At 41.9% G+C, this 21,343-nt stretch overlaps 1 protein-coding gene across 1 annotated transcript in view; it reads left to right on the top strand.

Annotated features, from left to right (window-relative positions):
* LOC139221563 (copine-8) overlaps positions 1 to 21,343 on the top strand; it is a 72,950-nt gene that overhangs the window by 433 nt on the left and 51,174 nt on the right. Inside the window, exon 2 of the mRNA XM_070853470.1 lies at positions 20,747 to 20,787. Coding sequence (XP_070709571.1) covers positions 20,747 to 20,787 — 41 coding nt within the window. The remainder of the gene's footprint in view (positions 1 to 20,746; positions 20,788 to 21,343) is intronic.

Raw genomic sequence — 21,343 nt, forward strand, 5'->3', positions numbered from 1 at the left:
CACAAGACTGCTACAGCAAATTAATTAAAATTAAATGTCGTAAAAAAAACAAATACTGTGCTTAAAACTGCTCACTCAAACTCACTTTTACAGTTTGACATTAGCATCACACTGGTTAGCATGTTTACAGTGATGCTAGGCGTTTTTGGAGGCTTTTGCAAACACACCTAAATATAATATTCAAGTATTTAAAAACAGTAGGATAATCTGCAATGTGATTATTTGATGTCCAAGACGCTGTATGCTGATGTTTGAGCTTGATCTCCACCGTTGTGCCTTTAAAGTGCATGAGGATGCTAATGAGTTACAGCTAATTATGAAGACATGTCATACTGTATCTGTGCCCCTGCTGCCCCTCATCACAGTGGTTTGTTGTTATTCGCAGTGGTTGACAGCTCACAGTCCTGCTGTTGCTGCAGGTTGGTCACCTGTCAAGGGAGAAATACATCATTTTGGTGCATCAAAATCACATAAAAGGTGTTAAAATCATTACATGCAGTCATGTTGCGAGGACATGCCAGGGTGTTATCTGACTTGATGGAAACAGACGGAGAAAGCAGGGGAAGGGGCGGGCGAGCGTTTGAAAGAGGTCTTTCTCCCTCATTCAGGGAGGGTTTTCCTCTCTGTGTACGAGCAGGAGGAGAAGAGCAGGGGATGTGGTTTATTTCTGCCAGACTGGTGACCCACAGTAGTCTGCAGGCTGCACGCTGCACAGGTCAGCCTCCTGTTTTGTTAGTGAGGTCTTTTTTAGCACCAAGACGTTGCTTAAAACACACTAAGACGCTTAGGATAGAAAGAGATGCTGAATTGAACAGTTGTGTGTCACACCCCGGAGGCTGCTCTACCATTTTAAAATAGGTTACAGTATTTCTGTTAAACGGTAATGGGTACAAATAGATAGCATCAGCGGTGTCATATCTCTACAGGCTCTGCAACATGCTGTTCATGCTCAAATACACTCAGCTGGATTCAGTTGTACGGGAGTTCCTCTGCATTCTCGTGTATTTTCATCGGAGCCCAATGCAGTTTGTGTGCATATCTGATTATATGCAAATCTGTCATATCAGGTAGAGAAATATTTTGTCATAGAGAGGATACTAGACAAATCTAGACAAACCTTCTGCTCGGAGCCGTTCCCTCCCCTGGATAGATGCCTAAACGGAAAGAACAAAACTGAAAATGAAAATCTTTGCATGTTTACATTGTTGCTGTCAACTTGACTTGCCTTTGGTGAGTTGTTTGTTGTGGTTTTTCTGCTCAAATATGACATTTCACGCTGCCGGTCTGATAGTGATGAAACTTGAGGAGATGAGGCATTTTGGCATCTTGCTGTTATTAAACCTAACTTGATCCCGACATATTCCATTGACGCAGCATCAAAGGCGTTTTTTTTTTTTCTTTATGCAATAAGTGAAATTGATTTGCATGCTAAATCATTTCAGTTTCTAGTAGCCGGTTTAATTAGAGTGATGCACAATTACACTTTAAGTGCTCTAACTTTGATTTAACTTGCAGGCATGATACAGCACAACACAGCATATTTTGGCAAGTGCACAGATGGCATTGATCACCCTAATCAAAGAGATCAATCTTAACAACTTCATATGATATTGCTGGTGCTTCTCTACAAGTCTCAGAGAGGTGGACAGTTTCCTGCCCTGTCCTCACATACTGTAGCTGCTGTATCTCCAGAGGGTTTCAGCACCCGGTATCTCCTTAGTAACAGAAAGATCATGTCATCCTCCTGCAGAAAATATATATATATATATATATATATATATATATATATAAAAAACATGTTTGGTAGAGTTTGCTAATGTCTGAGTCACCCAGCTCTGCAGCCCATAGGGGGTGGGGTGTGTTTAGGTGGCTTTTCTCCCACCTGAATAGAGCTGGAACGCCATGGTTACGTCCAGGTGTGTGTGTGTATGCACTTACATGTTTGTGTGAGCGTATGGCACATACATTGTTTGTTTGTGCACGTTTCATTGTTTTTGGGCACAACGGGCAGTGTACAATATCACCATGGTGACTACTTTTTAAAAAAAGTTTCCCTCTGTGTGTGTAGGGGGTGTGAGGTTGAGAAATTTCAGTGAGGAGACAATGGTTTTAGAGAGAGCGGCATGAATGAGTGGCCTTTATATCAGAGGATTAGTATTATAACGTGTAATGTGGCTGCAGTGATAGTCACCGTCATTCATAGAGAAAGCTTTTCCTTCATGACGGGTCCTTTATTGGCTCCATGTGTTATGTTTGAGTGTATCCTGTAGAAATGAGTCAATTTGGTTTCTTTCCAATGCAAATCAGAGTTCCTGAAACACTTTGAGTGTACTTTCTGGTTTTAAGATGTTGCCTACAAGTGAGATAATCATGTCACGTTTTCACTTTTAATTTGATATTCATACTTTTTAAGCCCTTTAAGACACTGAATGGCTTTTTAAAATGGAGATGTTTCCACTGAGAGAAAGTAGAAAGCGAGAAAATAAAAATATTTCTAGCAGATTTTCTCATTCAGAGAAACTCTCCTCATGTAATTGATGTATAGTCAGAGTTGGTATAACTGTAGCAGAGATATTGACAGACCGTCTTAGCCTGCATCTCCACATAATTCAGGAAATGCTCCGATGCTATGGGGCTGTGAACTAAGAGCTTGGCTCAGACTCTGCAGTGAGCTGGAGACAGTTTGCCAATCGATGCGAGAGGCCGAGGTATCAGCTGAGATCAATGCGCTACCAACTCTGCCTACGGCGTCGCACAAAGGCGGACACGCAGAAGAGTATGTTCACACACACTGTATAGGTCTACATATATGAATGACCGTTCACACAAACCAATCCTCACCCACACTCCTACAGTCGCAGAAGAATAAATTACTCCCTGATGCACTTTAGTGTTACCGGGGACTCTGCTGTGAGTGGCCTCAAGCCCAAATATTCCATTATGGCCATCGATCAGACCAGCGCTCCGGCCGCTGCGTGTTTTTTCACACTCAAACACACACAACAGCAACGATTCTCATATTTCAACTGAGTGACATGTCTCAGAACATTTCTTGGCATTTTGAGAAAGTTTGTGTCTGAAGTCTCAAGTTAATAATGAAAAATAGTATAGTAATTCCATGTGTGGTGAGTTAGCGCACTCTGTGACCTGTTGCCTGCTTGTTATTGTTTCTTAAATAATAAAAAAAAGCTTGTATACTTTGCACAAGCACTGTATAAACAACATTAATAACCGTTGAACTTTAACTTTTAAATTATTTGTATTGTACAGTAAACACATAAAAATGTAGATTATTAACATTCCTGTGAGTAGCTCATGTTTTTATGCAGCGGCTTATGTTTAGAGCAGCACTAATATTAAGGAATTTCCAGTGTTAACTATACAACTTGCTCCTTTGCCAGTTTTTCTCAGCCTGACATATCCAGGTGCTCCATGCTGGACAACCTGCAAGTGTGCTAATGTGCCACCAAAAAGGTTTTTGGTATTATGGTAGTGGTAGGCTGCATCATTTCTGGTTGTTTCTTTAGTCTTCAAGTCTTTTTCCAAACAGCATGATAGAAAAGCAAGAGATGACACACACACAAACAAGCTTGCCGCTCCAGATGAATGAGCCTAACAGAGATAAAAAGGGGCTAGCTTTTAAATATGAGTCTTTCAGTCTGCTTGACACTTTTCTCTCTGTCTTTTCAGACTGTCTCGCACTGTCAGCAAACGTCCTAATTGTTGACAGTAATAACTCTCAGATTCTCACTTCTACTCCTCTGTCTACCTTCTCGCCGCTGCCGAGTGATGGGAAGTATTAAAAGGTGTCTGTGGTTTTCACTGTTGCCACAACATATCGGTTTGTGGTGTAAAGACAGGGGCTTTTTATGGTAAGGTTTCACTTCACCCTGCCTGTGTGTTCCTACAACCTGCAGGTAAAGATGAACACCTGGTCTTGGGTATGACTGATTATCTGAGTGAATGTCCAGTCCTTTTATTTCCCCAATATTAGACACCTTGGAATTTAAGTCTTAATCATCACGTATTCAAAATACTTGCCAGTTAGTCCATGTCTATGCAAACTGCTCCTGATTGATTTCAGTAAAGGCTGGTTTGGAAAAAGAGGCCAAATTTGAAATCGAGGTCATATTTGTGCAGGCCTGAAGGCTGGGACACGCGACTGCTGCGATCCTAATGGATTCACTCAAAAAATGTGTCATCGCATCAGCTTCAAGCCACAAGGAGTCCTGCAGCTTAACGTATTTTTTGTCATGCCAAATATGAGTTAAAATAGCCATTACATAAGAGCCGTTTTGGCTAATCTCGAGGGACAACTTAGTGTTTTTCCCCAGCAGTTGTGTACAGTTGTTTGATGGAGATTTGCTGTGAGTGCAAAAGATACTAAAGAACAAAGTCTGCATTCTGCTGTGCCCTGAGATCTCCTACGACAGGGTCCACACTGAATATAAGTCAGATATCTACTACTTAAGCACTGCCTCAAGAAACCATAGGTAAGAGGTAACCCACAGTGGAACCAGTCTCAGTGTTGGGCAGTAACGTGTTGCTAGTGATATGTAACAGTATTACTTTGTCCAGTAATGAGTAGTCTAACAAATAGCAGTAATTTTGAGCAGTAATATAACAACCCCCAAATTATGTCCCTACTTTTGTCACCTATTCAGTAAACCAAGAGAAGAAGAAGAAGAAATTGAATACTCTAATCCACATCCCCAGATTCATTTACATAGTCACCTCACATTCATAGTGCACACCAGCAAGTAGCTAGGGTTGGGTCAGTTTATGGTTTTGCTGATCGGTCCTGTGTATGAGCTTGAGCCCGGATTTGTGAAACTTCATCAGCACCCTGTGACCGGACTTGAGACGCTGTGTAAGCTGGAGCGAATGCTAAGAAGGAAAGTGAGATTAACAAAAGCTTGTCATGGTCAAAAAGTTGCATATGTTTTTTTTTTTCTTGATTTAATGTTTAATCGGGCAGTCTAATGAAATTAAGATTCCATTTAGAAGAAAGACCTGAGAACATTCACATAAATGCAAACAGCGAAACAGAACAACACAAGTACACAGTGGCAAGAACGAAAGAAACAGTTACATTAAACCGGTAAAAGGTCATTGAAAACATCAGATAAAATCTCTAAGGGGAATTTATGAGTGGAGTCTGAGGGCACACTGCAGTTTATTCCATTTAAAAGGTGCTTAATACCTGAAATTCATCCATAGTGGAAAACCTGGCCTTTGTCTAATTTTGAATGGGCTCATTTGGCAGCATGGTTGTCGGTATGTGTTGGCACAGGCAGGCACGTATCGACTCCCTTTCAGAGGAATCGAGTAACATCTGTTAGAGTTTGTCTTCCTGTGGCTGTGGGTACATGTGAGCTTGATATTTTAGCTGTATTTTGCTTATTTGTGAGTTGCTAATGTTCCTCATTGTGCTTTTTTTTTGTGGAATTTGCTCAGTCAAACAAATTCACCTTTCTAGAAGCACTGTTGTTCTTTCTGAGAAACACCAGCATGGTGGCACAATCCCAGTGCTCTGTGTAGGTTGCAATCACTTTCAATTTTTAAGACTGACATGATGCCAAAAAAGTTGCACTGAACCTGCCAAAAGCCAGTATTTTTTTTGTTTCTTTAAAGTAAATTAGAATTAAAGAGTGCAGCTTTTTAAAGCTCCAAAATCTGGAGTACATTTATTCCTTCAACTGGAGAATAAATAACAAGTTATTGAGCAGTTTGAACTTTGTAAATATCCAATATTGGTAATGAATTAACACTACCAAAACCCCAAAACAGAAGGTCAGAACAGTTCTGCTGCACAGCGGTGTTTGTCCACAAGATAAAGCACAAAATTATCAGCGTAGTGTAATCAATGTAACATTGCAATATGGATATTGAAAGTAATATTACACCACCATGAGCAGTGAGATGTGGCCTCCGGATACAAATAGATCTAATCTACAATCCACTCAGGACTGCATATGAAGAGAAGGGCTGTTCAGTCAGGCGATGTGTCCCCTCTCTCAAAACCCAGACCTAGACGTCCATCTTCTGATGAATAAAACACGCCGAGGAGTTGATTTAATATTAGGAGATGCTCCTGTTGAGGTCTTTGCTTTGTGATGAGATGACTTTGGAGAATGTTAATCTTGATTTAGATTAGATGTTAATCTTGATTTAGATTAGATGTTAATCTTGACATTTTAGTCTGTATATTGGCTTTGTGGCAAAGTTCACATGTTCATTGTTCAAGAATGTCAGAGGCAGATATAACCACAATAACCACATCCTAAATACAAGTTAAAAGACCTCCAATATGAAACGGTGATTTCGTTGAATCTCACCATGGGAAACAGGTAGAGGGGAAAATATTACAGGTTTTTGAGCCTCAGCCAAGAAAAATATGAAAAGTAGGTTGGATGAATGTAGGTTGTCTGTGGCTGGATCTTACAAAAACAGTTCCAGACGTTGGACTGTTGAGCCAAGATCAAAGGAAAAGCTTGGCATTTCAGATTGCATTGGACCTGAGGCCATTGCTGTAATTATGAATGCATTCTTAGTCATCTTGAAACATAATCCCTCTGAAAGGATTTGAAATATTCAGATTTTTTGTTAGGTTTTTCCATGGAGTGTAGTGTTTCTTAGAAGTGTGACCATGTATCATTGACTGCATGAGGCACAAGGAGTTAGTAGAGGTGGTGCGGGCATCTGATCAGGATGTTCCCTGGGCTTCTTCCTCAGGAGGATTTCCAGACATGACACTGGCCAAGAGACCCCAGGATAGATCCATGCTGGAGAGCTTATATATCTCTCCTGTCTTGGGAATGCCTCAGGATCCCACAGAAGGACCCGGAAAAGATTGCTGGGAAACGCAGCATTTGACCACCATGCTTAGCCTGCTGCCCCACAAACTGGCCCCCACATAAACAGCTGCAAATGGATCGATGGATACATGGATAGATTAGATTCCAGTGACAACATGTTAAGCTTCATCAACGTTTTCCCTGCTGGTTTTGTAAATAATACATCTGCTAAATAATACTACAGCAGCATAGTGGCGACTAAAGGTGTGGGGGGGTGAAGACTCGTTCTGAAGTTTCTTACTGCGAGTGAGCTGTGAGCACTTTTAGCTTTTAAATCTCGATGTTACAGCGGTAGAGGTTTAGTAGTCGATGGCTGTTGGTCATTGGCCCAAGTGCCTACTTGCTGAGCCACATATGAGCCGGGGATTTAAAAGCCAGTAAAGTGAATTGATTTATCCTTGACGTGGATAGGTGCCACTTCCCCCAAAGAAGCCACAGACGCACAGAAAAAGCAGGTTTAAGTCGACCATACATGTGTGTGGACTCAGCAGGGATAACATTTAATGTGAAAAGTTGATCTACAGGAGACTGAATGTTCTAAAGCAGCACATAATGCAGAGAGCCCTGCTGCATTATATTCCATTATGCTTTAAAAAGTCACCTGAACTTTTCCTTTACCTAAATGAAGACATATCCACCATAGACTGATGCAGAAAAGGCACAAATGGATGCATAAAAATCCATCAGAATCCATGAAATTAAGTGTTTGACACTCAAACCCAGAACGTCCACTAAATATGTGCCCACCTTATGTTGAAATAAAACCTTTGCTCTGGACAGCACTCTAAAGGTGCATGCCAAACACGTTCTCCAGCCTCAACCACCTTTGTCACAAAAATTCCAGGAGAAACCCCAGCCATGGTATTTTTTTAAAGAGATAAACTGTGTGATAAAAATGTGTTTTAGTCTGTTCCTGAGGGTCACATGGTCTGGATTGTGTGCAGTGCCCCATGTGGACTCCACACCATTGATTGTATTGATTCACACCATAAAAGTTGCTGTCGCTGTTTCTCTTGTGTCGCAACTACACAAAATCCTTCAGCACACAGCCTCATATTTTGCTCCGAGTGTTAGGGGTGAATTACTTACCTTTAACATCAAGTGTCATGCCCTGCCCGCTATCTATTTTCAGGTCGCTTGCTCCCACTCCGTCTATTGGATGGAGTGATTGCAGTGACCTTTTTGGCCCCATAGAGCTCACATAATGGCTCTCTTTTGAAGACGCCGCCGACAACCATCACTTTGAAGGGAAGACAGGGTTGCATGCTGCGCGCCAGTTCAATGCCAGCTAAAAGCACAAAAGGATGTGTGCGAGTGTGCATGATGACGACGGCCGCCAGCTTTTCCTGTCTGTTTACATGTGGTTCTGAACAGCAGGGAGCGCAAATGATTTTGGATGCGAACACAGTGGTGCTGGCAATCATTGAGACAAAGCTATATTAAAGAAGCTCTTTTTGAGCTGCCATGAATTGATGCCGTTGTCTTGTTTGTCTTTGACTGTTTCTGAGTGCCTTTTTGGCTGCTATCAGAATGTGTTTATGTGCATCTGTGAGGGGTTTTCTGTGTGTCTTAGAGGCCACAGTCCTATTGTGTAATCAGGTTTGGGCTTTTTCGAGTCAGGCCAGTAAAGATCTACGTACTTGGAGGAAATTACTGCACTCGGAGGGAATTACTATCGACCTCCTTCCTTCTGTTATTCTCTCACCGCCAGTGGTTTTCTACATAAGTCACCAAACGGTATATGCGCTGTGTCACAACATGCCTGTGTCTGTCTGTGTTTAATTGCACTGTGCAACAACACACGTTTTGAGAACATGCACACGCACAAACCATACACTGATACAGTAACTCCGCTCCATACATCAAGTTGTATAGCTGCGGTGAGAAAATGGATTGATAACGATCTGATAGAGAAGCTGAGCAAGTCATTGGCAGACCTCAAGGGCTATACACACTCTCACACACACCAGTTATGTACCACTCTACTACTACAGCACATGCAGAAGTAATAAGTGGAGGGGTAATAGGTGTACATGTTGACCTTACTCTCAAGGTTAGACAGCTGTGGTTATTTTAAAATGCTGGTGATAAAACATGGACTCAAGGACACACACACGCACAATAAACACACACACACTCCGCATCAGCAACTCAAAGGCAAGCTAGTCAAAGATGGATGGTTGCAACTCAGAGACCCACCATAACTTATTACTTTCTTCATTCCCTGCCACTGATATACTCCTGACAACTTACTGTAGACTTTTTGACAAAATATGAACAGAACGTTATGAATATTTAAGCAATCATGTGAATTTTCTATTGAATTTGCAGCGCTAGAGGTCTTTTAGATCTACCAGACGTTATTCAAGGGTATTTTTAGAATACCTCCTGGAGAATAAATGAGCATTGAGACCAGTTGACCTCTAGGTCAAGCAGGCATTAAAAGCCGAAGTCCTAATAGCAAATGAATTCATCAATAACTACCAAGACGTACAGCAGAAAGCCTTGGGGAGCAATTGAGCTAAAGGACTGCATACAGGCTGACACATACAGACACATGAACGATACACACGGTATGTGCACGCATGCGGTTAAAAGCTTTTAAACACTCATGCATGCAGACACACTCAGATATTTGTACTGCCGTGCCTCCCATCAGTCAGACAGCTGATGACATTTTCAGCACAAGTGACACACACATAAAATCCGATCACATTTGATGCTCTGACATTTTATTTTCACTCTGATGTAGATTGCCTCCTGTGGGACATAAAACCATAATAACACAAATCAAAACATTTCCTGTAAATTCTGCCGGCCCAATTAGATGTTTTGACATTTTGGGTGCGATATCTGAATAGAAATTGGCTATATCTGATAAGGACTTTTCCTTTACCGTTTCACCAAAAAAAAGCTGCACACAGAGCTCTCAGATTGTCAGCGCAACACAGATTTCAACAATTTGACAAGTAAGATTACTTGACATACAGTAAATCACCCTCACGGTCCTTTTTTACAGCCAGAGAGACGGAGAGAGAGGGGAGAGGGAGAAACTGGCTGGCCTAATGAAGTCATCTCCATCCCGGTCACATAGCACAGAGGCTGTTTGAATTCCTCCAGGGATGCTGCCTCCCTCTCTGTCTGTCTCCCCCCTCTCACTCATGTAGAAGCCCCTGGCCTCCGCCTGCACATCCAAGCATGTCTCTCTCTGCAAGCACACACTCGGCGTCCTGTTGGTTACGTTGTACGAAGAACACAGCTCACATTTAACGGACAAAAACACATATACGGAGGTTAATACTGCTCCCTCCCTCCCTTCCTTTTACTTGCCCTGCTGTTGCCTCTGGTGTCACTGAGTAGCCATCATTAAAACAGTCACACAAAGGCGCTTACACACTCCCACTGTCTGACATTCTGTAACACACACACACACACACACACACACACACACACACACAAACACACAGACAGACATTCAGACACAATCACAAACCACCAGTGAGCACACACACCTCACATGAACGAAGACTTTTTGCACACAAGCACAGCCACTGAACACAATCACACACAATTTGGCTGCTTGACAAACACCAGCTGAGCATGTCCCATTTACTGTAATATAAGAATATAGACAAGTGTGGCTGAGCATGAATTTTGAAAACATTATATATCAGACAAAGCACATCTTTTTGTTGTTTCCCACTGTATAAGCAGCTGGGACATTTGGCCTTTATCTGTATTGAGCGGTTACAGGCCAGCGACATGTGTTGATGGACGAAACTATAGGCTAGTTGGACTAAACTGCACTGAAAGCGGTGACAAAGGCAATTAAGGTAAAATGCCACTAGTGCAGATGTGTGGCTGTGTGTTGTCCATGACTGATGTGTATTTCGCTGCACATGTTTGTGTGTGTAAATAGATAGTGGCATGGCATATTTCACCGTGTGTGTGTGCACGCGTGTGTTTGTGTGCGCTGAGATGTTCTCTTGGCTCTCCCAGCCCTTGTCAAGAAGAATTAGGGCAGCCCTCTTAGAGAAGCAGAGAGAGAATACAAGCTGCTGATGCTCCCCTTCAGTGTGTGTGTGTGTGTGTGTGTGTGTGTGTGTGTGTGTGTGTGTGTGTGTGTGTGTGTGTGTGAGAGAGAGAGAGAGAGAGATTCGGGGGATTGTGCAAGCATGTGCTTTTCTTCATGCCATGTAACAAGTGATCATCACTAGTGAATTGGATAGATCAGTAAAAATGCAGAGGGAAAGAAGTGATGGGGAAAACATCGGAGAAGGAACACACGGAGAGAAAGAAGAGATGCGAGTACCTGTAGCATTGTGCTCAGCGACCTGTTGAGAACATCTGAGCATGCCCAGTTGTCTCCTCTCGCTCCACATGTTTCCAAGAATATTCCTGGTCTGTTGCTAAGCACGGCTACACACACACACACACACACACACACTGAGTGAAGAGTCCTGCAGTTGATGGATGTGATACTGAAAAGTGTGTGAAACGCCACGAGAATGTGACTTCTATTTAAATGTAAATGCACATCAATACAGTTTAAATCAGACTGTGTGAAATCAGACATCCAACATGACTTTACAGTATCTACTTTAAAGATATCAGGAGTGTCAGTGTCCTCCAGGTGCAATTTAAAAAAAAAAAAAAAAAAAAAAAAAAAAAAAATGCACTACACATTATTTCCTCCATGTATGTACAGTACCAGTGAAAAGTTTGGACACACCTTCTCATTCAATGCTTTTTCTTTATTTTTATTATTTTCTACATTGTAGATTAATATCGAAGATATTACCACTATGAAGGAGCTACACCTCCCATTTCTCTGTACAGCCGTGTCTTGCATAATGACAATTCAATCGTATAATTGTATCCTCATTTCCCTGTAAAAAAAATTTATTAATTAATTAAAAAACTCAGACTTTTAAAGGCAGGGTCTGTAACAGTGGTGAAACTAGCAAGAAAAAAATAGATTTTGAAAGTATCCAACTGAGAGTCTCACCCCCTTCCTTCAGGCCTAACTAACGTTACTGCTGGAGGACGAGTCCACGATAGTGATGAAAATAAAATAAACAATTTCTGTCAATACCACATTCATGTAAGCACAGTCACAATAGCTCTCACCAGGATCAGAGGATGTACGTTGTGATGTTCAACGACGGTCTGTAGCTGCACATAAATCTGTGTACCTCTGGGAATCTCTCATTCGTAGGTGGTTCCTCAGCTTTCTCTGCCAGTCTTATGGCATCTTTATGCAACTAGCTTGCTGGCTTTAGCCTTGTGAAGGACTTGGACAGGCTTATTACAGGCCTGTAGCAGCCACTGACACCAGATTTTTCTCTTGCTTTTGTCAAATAGTTGAATTCTTTGATTGCTGTTGAGCTGTCACAAGAATTTCAATGAATATAACAAAAAATGCTTCCAAAATAAGTTACATACCCTGCCTTTAAGTGATAAGAGGAAAACAACACAGCATTTCTCTTTTATGAAGCCACCGCTAACCCTGTAGTTGTCTGTGATTTAGTCTCTACATAATGTATGAGGTGTGTCAGACCTCTGTACCATGTGCTTAAAGCTCCATTAAACAGTAGATTTGGTATTAAACATTAATGAGAGGACTCCCAGTGATGTGATATGGTGGCTTGTACTAACGGCCCCTGTAGCATCACCGCTCCAGTCTGCAGAATATAAACTCAGTGTGGTTGTGTGGATTAGTAGGTGTGTACCTTAAAGGGGGGAAAAAAGTTTCTCAGAATTGCCTCTTCTCTGTTTGCTGAGATATTAATTTTTATTTGTAAATTAGTCAGAGCTAGATGATTTCTTGTAAACTGTGGGAGAAAATGAAGGCAAACTCAAGGATTGTTTTAATACTAGCACATGAATAGTGAAGAAGAAAAGAGGAAGAGTAGCAGAGGACAAAAAAGTCTGATAATTGAAGTTGGGGGACTGAACTAGAAGTCTCTGGTGTAATGAGCGAGTGTTTGCTGTGTGTTCCTCTGTGCTGCTACGCTCAGTTTGGACCTCAGCCTCTATGTAATAATGATGTTCTATGAGATCAAAGTCCCAGCCAGTGTGATTGGATGAGTCAGGCCACACTTTTAATACATGAAAAGGCAGTAGCAGCTTTAGATGTGGTCTGTGACATTATCTGAAAGACACAAAGACAATATTAAGATAGCCTTGTAATGTTATTTTACACTATTTAATAGGGGTGTGAACGGCAAGCATTTCGATAGTCGCTGTAAACTATTTGAAGATTATTTGAAGAGACTGTTTGTGCCCACATCTTTACAGAGACCTGGCTTTGCCTCAACGCTCCGCATCAAGCTACTTTCCTGATGGGCGTACTACCAGACGTCGGGAAAAACAAAGGAAAATATATTTTTAAAACAAGACAATAGTTGCATAAACTATTCAGTTTTTTTATCATTTGAGAACTATTCAAAGATCATGGCCCATTCTTGCTGTTTAATGCAGTCTAAGCCTTTGATTAATATAAGGTCACTGCACTATAATATTGTATTAGTTGGGATCTTGATGTGATTTCAGATTTGTGTCATTTTGGGTAAAATCATACCTTAAATATTTTTTGTACCAGTCAGTGGCTTCAATTGGCTTAACTGGCAAGTTGTCACCCAAAATAGGACCAGTCCTCCATACAATTATGTAAAGAATTGCTTTGCATCTCTCTCAGGGTGTCTGTCTTTCTTCTTCTGTCTTTTGCTGGTGTTTGCAGTCACACATAGACTCTTAATTTCAGATTAGTCACCGCAGCGAAAATAGTCTCTGTGTTTTCCACCCAGCATTATCTTTAGCTTTGGTTTATCCGTGTGTGGGTTCTTTTTGTGTGTGTGTGTGTGTGTGCGTGTGTGACGTAGTGGACATCCGGGTTAGTTGAACTGGAAAATCATCAGACCATACACAGGTTGTTCCATGTGGTTCTCTGCATGTATCTACATGCGCGTAACTGTATCTAGTTCAGTGAGATGGTGTAGTCTCCACAGAGCCTATTCAGGTCACGGTCAAACTGAGAGAGAGAGAGAGGGAGAGAGAGAGAGAGAGAGACAGACAGAAAGAGAGGGAGAGCGAGGAGGGGAGGAAGAAGTCAAACAGAAGACAGAACAGGAATGAATGCTCTGGGCTCTCACTGAGAAAACCCCTTTTCCCCTGAGAAGAGGACAGAGCAGGAGAGAGGGAGAAGAGAGGAGTCAGAAAGAAGGAATACTGTAGTAAAAAAGAAGAGTAATAGTGTAAAAGAATAATTGAAGATTTGTGAAAAATTGAAGTAGGGCCAGAAGAGGTTTGAGGAAGCAGAGATGAAGCAGAAGAAATGAAAAGACAGCACAGGATGTATCGAGAGTAGAGTTCCAGGTGTGAAGCAGCTGTACGAAGAGCCACTGAATGGATGGTGAATGAAAGGAAGTATCAAACCAGAGGGATACCTGAAAAATATCACATGAAATCTTTGGATAATATCCAGAACAAAAAAGAAGCGACATCTCATCAAAAAATCCGAGGGGGCACGGCAAGAGTAGGAAAGGAGAAAAAACTGCTACATGAATTAACTTTCACTTTTTTCTCTTTTTTGTGAAATAATGGACACTCTGACACAAAGGTGATGTTCGTCCCCTGTGGCTGATTAATCGCCCAACCAGATGAACAGCTATTCAGTTATTTAAATGAAAACATTGGAGAGGTTTCACTCTTTAGTGAAGTTGCTAATAACTTAGAGAAGTAAGAGTACCATACTTCTCTCAAAGATGTGGTGCAGAATATGCATGAAGTTGATTAAAATGGAAGTACAAGTACCTCAAAATGATTATTGTTAGTTATTGAGTTAATGTGCTCAGTTACTTTCCACCGCCGACTCTAAACACTAAATAACTCATTAGAACTGACGGAGAATGAAAGCAAACCCCGTTAAGAACAAGAACATCATACAAATAAATGAAAAACATAATGAGAAAAGCGGTGTTCTTGTTGTATCATGTGCATTATATTTCTGTATCATACATATATGCACAGAAGGGGAGTTATGGAGTGAGAAAAGCTGACAACACATGAATGTTGACATAGAAGATGAGATGACGACGTCTTCACTAATTAATGAGAGCTTGGCAGGCTTTCCTCTACAATAACAGTTCATTATTAGCAGCAGCAGCAGCACCGGTGCTCACTACTATCATAAATCTAGCTCCGTTTTTAACCTAGAAGAGCACTGGCTTGAGTCACAGCCTCGATACTCTGCACCTCCATGTTCTGGTGCTTTTAAACCCCCTCCTGTTTCACACTCTCAACTTTTCTCTCGGTCTCTCTGCCCATGGTTAAGCTTCGACTCCAAATAGAGTCTGTAACGACAGAAATGGAGCACAGCTTAAGACATGGTCTCAAACACACACACACACACACACACACACGCACACACACACACATGCACACACAGAGGCGCTAAAAAGCTTCCTCTCACTGCTCTCATGCATTTTGGGACGGCTAATTAGACCGCCTGCCCCTCTTCCTCAATAACTCTCATTGAACACCTGTACTGTTTCTTTCCCTCAGCTCCTCTCTTTCCTTTCCCTACCATCTCTTCATTTCCTTTTCTCTCTCCTCTTCCTCCTCCTCCTCCTCCTCCTCCTCTTCCAGTGGGCCAAAAACCCAATTCATTTCTATAGCGTAAGACAGGGTTGGGACAGTCCCTTTGGTGGGGGGGGGGTTTGCTGTTGTGTTGTCAAGGTAACACCCTGTCAGGGACACGGCCTCTCAAGTCAGTCCAAAAGGCTGAGTAGATGTATCCATTAATTTAAAAATAGGAGACAAGTAGAGAGCAGAGGAACATAGGGAAAAATAGTGAGGGATGAACTGAAGGTGAGAGATGACGGGAAAAGTGGGATAAGAGAGGAGAGCAGAGGAAGGGTAAAGAGAGAGAGAGAGAGAGAGAGAGAGAGAGGTGGAAACTGAGGAAAGAGGTAGAAAGGCAAGCACCGTAAAATGCCACATCTGATGGCATCCCCGCTCGTCGAGCTGAGTGGGGGGGGGGAACAAAAACAAACACACAACTGTCAGTCAAGTCAGTCAAGTGGCCCCCCAGTTGGCTGTCAGCAGTTGCCATGGTTACTGTCCCCATACCGCGGTTTGTCATGCGGCTCTCCCTGTCGAGCGAGGTGCATCTCCAGCTTATGCGTGTGTGTGTGTGTGTGGGAGGGAAGGAGCAGATAACCCCCCCACCCCATCCCCACTCACACACACTTCTCTGACCCCACACTGAAGCTCCAGCAGGCATTTCACATAATTAGAGAGCTGTCATATCGGCTGAAGATGCTGCCTCACCATCTCTGGCTGTCTCTTCTTGTCTATCGTTTGTCCATATTTGTTGTCTTTTATTCCTTCTTTCCCCTTTTGTTAAGGTGTGTGTGTGTTTCGGTGTCATTTGGTGTCAGATTTCACTTCCTGTTGCTGTTATTGACATCTATCAGAGGTGAAGAGGTGATGAAAGCAGTGAACCCTACTGGTGCAGGTTACCCAAAGGGAGGAGATGACTGTTATGTCTGGTGGTGACCAAGTGTGTCGGCATATTTACTTGTTTATGTGTGTCTATAAGTCAGTCAGGCTAAAATACAGGGGGAAAGTCGGTTAAAAACTGTACATGAACAGTGGTTCTCTTTGTGTTTGGCAGCTGGTTACCAGTCAACTTTTCATGAGTTTGTGGTCTTCAGCTTTGTGACATTGCATTCTTTGAATAATTCAATTGACTTTTAAATGGTTATTTATCATAAGAAGTAGGAAAAATCCAAAGCAAATTTGGAGACACAATATTCTGCATTGTAAATATCTTATATTTTTGATTATGCACCAGTATGCTAAGGCAAACTCCTTGAAATGTGAAGACTTTCTCGGCTATAAACCTAATTCTGATTCTGATTCTGAGATTAAGTGGAGCATCAAGGGAATCAGAGAGAGAGAAGATGCACTGAGAAATGTTTTTTGTGTAAATGAACATCAGACAAGCAGCGAGACCCAGCAGAAATGCCAAAGGTGGTGTTTTTTTTATGAGGCTGGATCTAAACACACCAAAGCTGAAAGCCTCGAGGGAAATCTACTGAAGAAATCAATATTTTTAGAAACAAACAAGTCGCTCACTTTTCCATTAACAGTAGGCTTCCTTTGCTTGGCTGCACAGATGATTAGTTGATTGATATAATCATCTTTTTCTATTAAGAGATCTGGTGCTGTCATGTATTTGATGAAAGAGGCGGAAAATCAAAATCACACATCATTAGTGTGCGATTACCGTGTTTTTGGGAAGCTCTCTGCTAAAAATACTAACGCTATTTCAGTGTCGTACCTTTATTCCTGCAGACCTCTCTGTGACTCGGATGGCAGCTTTTAGCTTTCCGCTGCCTGCCTCTGGATGAAAGGAGGGAAAAGGAGCGAGAGGAAGAGAAAGAGAGAGAGAGAGAGAGAGAGAGCCATGACTCATTCACATTACCCTCTGAAGTGGAAATCCTGAAAACGTGTCTTACTCACACACACAAAAACCACACACTCGCGCACACAAAAACTCACACAACACGCGCAGGGGGAGCCTAGGAGCCCATTTGGAGTGCCACCATGTGTGATGTGCTTTGAGCGGCAGCCAGTCACAGAGTGCGGGCGCTCAAATTCTCTCTCAAAGGAGAAAGTGTTATTTTAACTCTCGTCCCCAACTGTACCGTCTTTTGACGTCCAGGTTTATCCACACTGATGGTGAGAGAGGTTTGTTGATTTATTTTACCTCCACCCCCATCACGCTGGCAGCAGATGGACTGAAACGACACAAGTTAAAGGGATAGTTCAGCATTGAAAAGCTCTTGTAAAACATCATTCGTCGTGGGGATTCTCACATCCACTAAGTGAGCCATTAATAGTATTTATATAGTGGCAATGGAGTCGCCTGGAAACCAGAGGAGTCGTTTTATTTGCTCTGGCAGATACATCTGCCCCTCCTCTTGTCCTGACAGATTTCCAGCTGACCTGGCCTGGGTCGCGCCCATCACATTTCATTCATTTATTCCACTGTGTGGCAGGTCTGATACCATACGATACACTACTGAGGGATTTTCCTGAACAGCCAGCATGGCTGCCGCTGGTGTGGAAGGTTCTGTTAAATGCACTGGACAGTATATTTTCTCTAAAAGAGGAACAAACTATTGCATTCAAAGCTTTTGTTGACAGGAAAGATGTGTTTGCCGCATTTCCAACAGCATTTGCTAATGTCACTTGTTCCGTAGCTCTGATTGTAGGCCCATCCAATCGCATCCAGAAGCATTTTGATCTGCGCCTGTTGATAGCACCCATTGAAATTGGAAATCGAAAATGAACTGAGAGGTTCAAATTGGTTTGGCAATGCCAGGCTGATTGGCCCCAATATGTGTGTTATTTTCTCTCATGTCTGCTCATTACTACATCAGAGCACATTAACGTTGCACAGGTGGGTGATAGTTCATCTTCTTATCTTAAACAGTTCCCAAGACGTGTGGAGTTGTTAATTTCATTATTTGTTCACTCCCAGCTACACAGTCTTATACAAAAGTCAAAAGTTTAATTTTTTCCTTGAAAGCTGCGTCTCAGCATGGAGCTCCATTTACCAATATTGACAACTTGTCAGCCGTAGGTGACAACAGTCCAGTCACTAATCGGTCGAGTACACGAGAGGAATTGGATTTATACTGAAGGAGAGACAGGCACAGACAGGCTACTTAAAATAACTTTGAATTTCTCAAAAGTCTTTAGTAAAAGTGAAGGTAAATCATTGGAGTGATGTAATTGATTTGAGTGATGTGATATAAGTGATGCTGTAATTTGTATGACTGAGTGAGCGAGTGAACTGAGAAGTATGTCCACGACAAGCAGGCAGGACTGATTGGACACCGGAGTGTTTTGATGCCAAAGGTGTTTTTATTTTGAGAGCAAACATGTGAGTGAGACTGGGAGAAAAATGCTGTAGTTGGTGTTGAAGAGTTGACAAATTGTGGCGGAGTACAGAGAGGAACATAAAGACAACTGAAAGTGAGCTGAAATAAAAAAAAAAAAAAAAAGAACTGCTGAAGTTAGAGAGGCTGTTACTGAAAACCAGCTTGCAGCCTGGATCCTCTCCAGCCTGTGATGGGTTCAGGGCTTTGTCTGAAAGCCTTTCAACATCTCTCTCAATCCCTGGGATTGTGAGAATGGTGGGAAGCATTACACACACATTTTGATGCCTTTCCTGCCACCAGGAAATGTCATGGTGTGTTAAACAGATGAAAGAAAGAGGATTGGAGTAGATCTTAATTCTTATCTCCTCCCCTCTGTAGACCATTAGGTGCTGCCATCATCCCCGCCATTCATCTCATTACTCGCAAATCAGAATTAATGATAAGGTCTCATGCGACTTTCATATCGAGCCATTTAATGTCCTCCTTCCTCTTTTTTTGGAACATAAATTCTTCACAGTTTTATTAATGTCTGTCTTTGCTCAAACTCAGTGGTTTTCTGAGAGAGAACTGTATAAATCATTAGTAAAATATGATTTAAGACCTGCTGTTTTTCAACCATTAAATGAGGAGCCGTAAAATTTCTCACCCATCGGCTTTGTGCTTCGTAGTGTGAGCTTACGATGGCGTGGTTTGTGGTGGATGTGCTTGTTGGTGCTCCTCCTGTGTGTTGAGGGAGGACTTTTGGTGCTCCTTTGTAAATATCGTCTTGAGCGCTTAGGATGTGCAGCCCGTGCTGGTCGTAGCTCCGTTTGTCCTCTCTTTTCGGATTTAACCGAAACCAGCTTCTTTGTGCTTACTGTGGGGATTAACATGCAGCAAAATGCTGTCAACAGAAGCTCATGTTCTTCCCTAGTTTATCAGCTCAGTCCTTGTCAAACGACGTTGTTTTTCTAACACAAGGGTGGAGACGTTCTTTATTTTTCTTACTGCAAACAAATCCCAACAATGCGTTTGACCATCTCTCAAATCCCTTCACTGTCTACTGTTGGCCCGAGCTTGTTTTTTTAGTTGATGACGTAAAACGGATCCTTCAAAATGCACTTTATTTGAAAAAAATGCTTATTAATTTCCTAAAAACAGCTGGGTACTGTTGTTTTTAGTGAATGTTATTCAATAAAAAGTAAATCGCCCCTTTTTTTTTGGAAATAACAAGTCAATGGACTCGTTTGAAAATGAATATGCTAGTTTTTCTCTCACCAAAATGTAGCTCGACTTTGGAACGTTTTTTAGCCCCCTTGGTGACAAACTGATCACCGCTACGGCACTGCGTTTCATCATGCTGCTTTGTGATGCTCGTAACATAATTTAATGACATCATCTTGCAACATGGGCATACAACTCAAGAGCAAAGGCTTAGCTTTCTGCTGCAAAATGAATGAATACTCTGTCTGTTATAGTTTTTATTTTAGGTCCATTTAAACTGGACCATACAAACAGCGCCTGCAGTGGCTGGGGGTGCAACACCTGCTAGTAGGATCAATTCATTGATGGTTTTGATCTTTTCATGGAATTCATTGATGAAGAAAAATGCAGGACATTATCCGACGTGTCCCGTAAAACAATTCTGGTCCACTTATCTCAACATTACATCTAAATTATGAACACCAGTAGTACACATGCCTCAGTGTCATGCTCAGTGCTGCTGTATACGCTGTATTTGGATATGTTATGTATTTTCACAGCTCAGATAAGAGTCTCACAGGGATACTGTAAACAGACCGTGATGGTAACGTGCCGACTCATGGCCAACCGACTATATAAATAGTCTGTGTGTTAAAATGCCTTCACTGCCACATTTGGATGATGAATGTTTCTCCCCCTCAACAAGAGAACTGTGTTTGTGACTATACTTTCTCCTTTGTGTCTCCACAGAAACCTCCTGGACAGGGACACCTTCTCCAAATCAGACCCAAGTAAGATCCACCACCTCTGTGTCCGCCTGTCACCCATGGTGCACCAGTTTTTGTTTCTGTCAGTCAAATAATGGAGATGAAGTCGAGTCAGTTTCATTAATGTGGCCTTAAATCACAAAGATAATGTACAGATAAAAATGGAAGGAAAGAAAGGTACGAAATGTAAATATCAAATGAGAAAAATAGAAAGTAAGGATTGTTGTGAGACTAATGGTGTGGAAGGGAGTGAGAAAACAATTAGGGACCAAAGGCAGGTCTTTTCTTTTGCCGTATGTAGTCGTGAGTCACTCCTCGTGTGGTTTTTCACTGAATGTGTGAGCGTGGCCCGAGGCAGATCTGACTAATACACGAGGCCGACTAAGAAGCTTCTCCCTATAGATTCACAGTATGAGGGAGCGATTCTCATCTCTTAAAAAATCATTATATTAATACTGTTGGTGCCAGGGCAGTAAATTAAAGGACTAGTTCAACCTTTTGGGAAATCAGCTCAGTAGCTTTCTTTCTTTGGTGTGATGCATTAAAATGCATATGAAGCAATTACCAATGCGATACAATG

This window comes from Pempheris klunzingeri, chromosome 22, assembly GCF_042242105.1.
Source record: "Pempheris klunzingeri isolate RE-2024b chromosome 22, fPemKlu1.hap1, whole genome shotgun sequence".
Classification (NCBI taxonomy): domain Eukaryota; kingdom Metazoa; phylum Chordata; class Actinopteri; order Acropomatiformes; family Pempheridae; genus Pempheris; species Pempheris klunzingeri.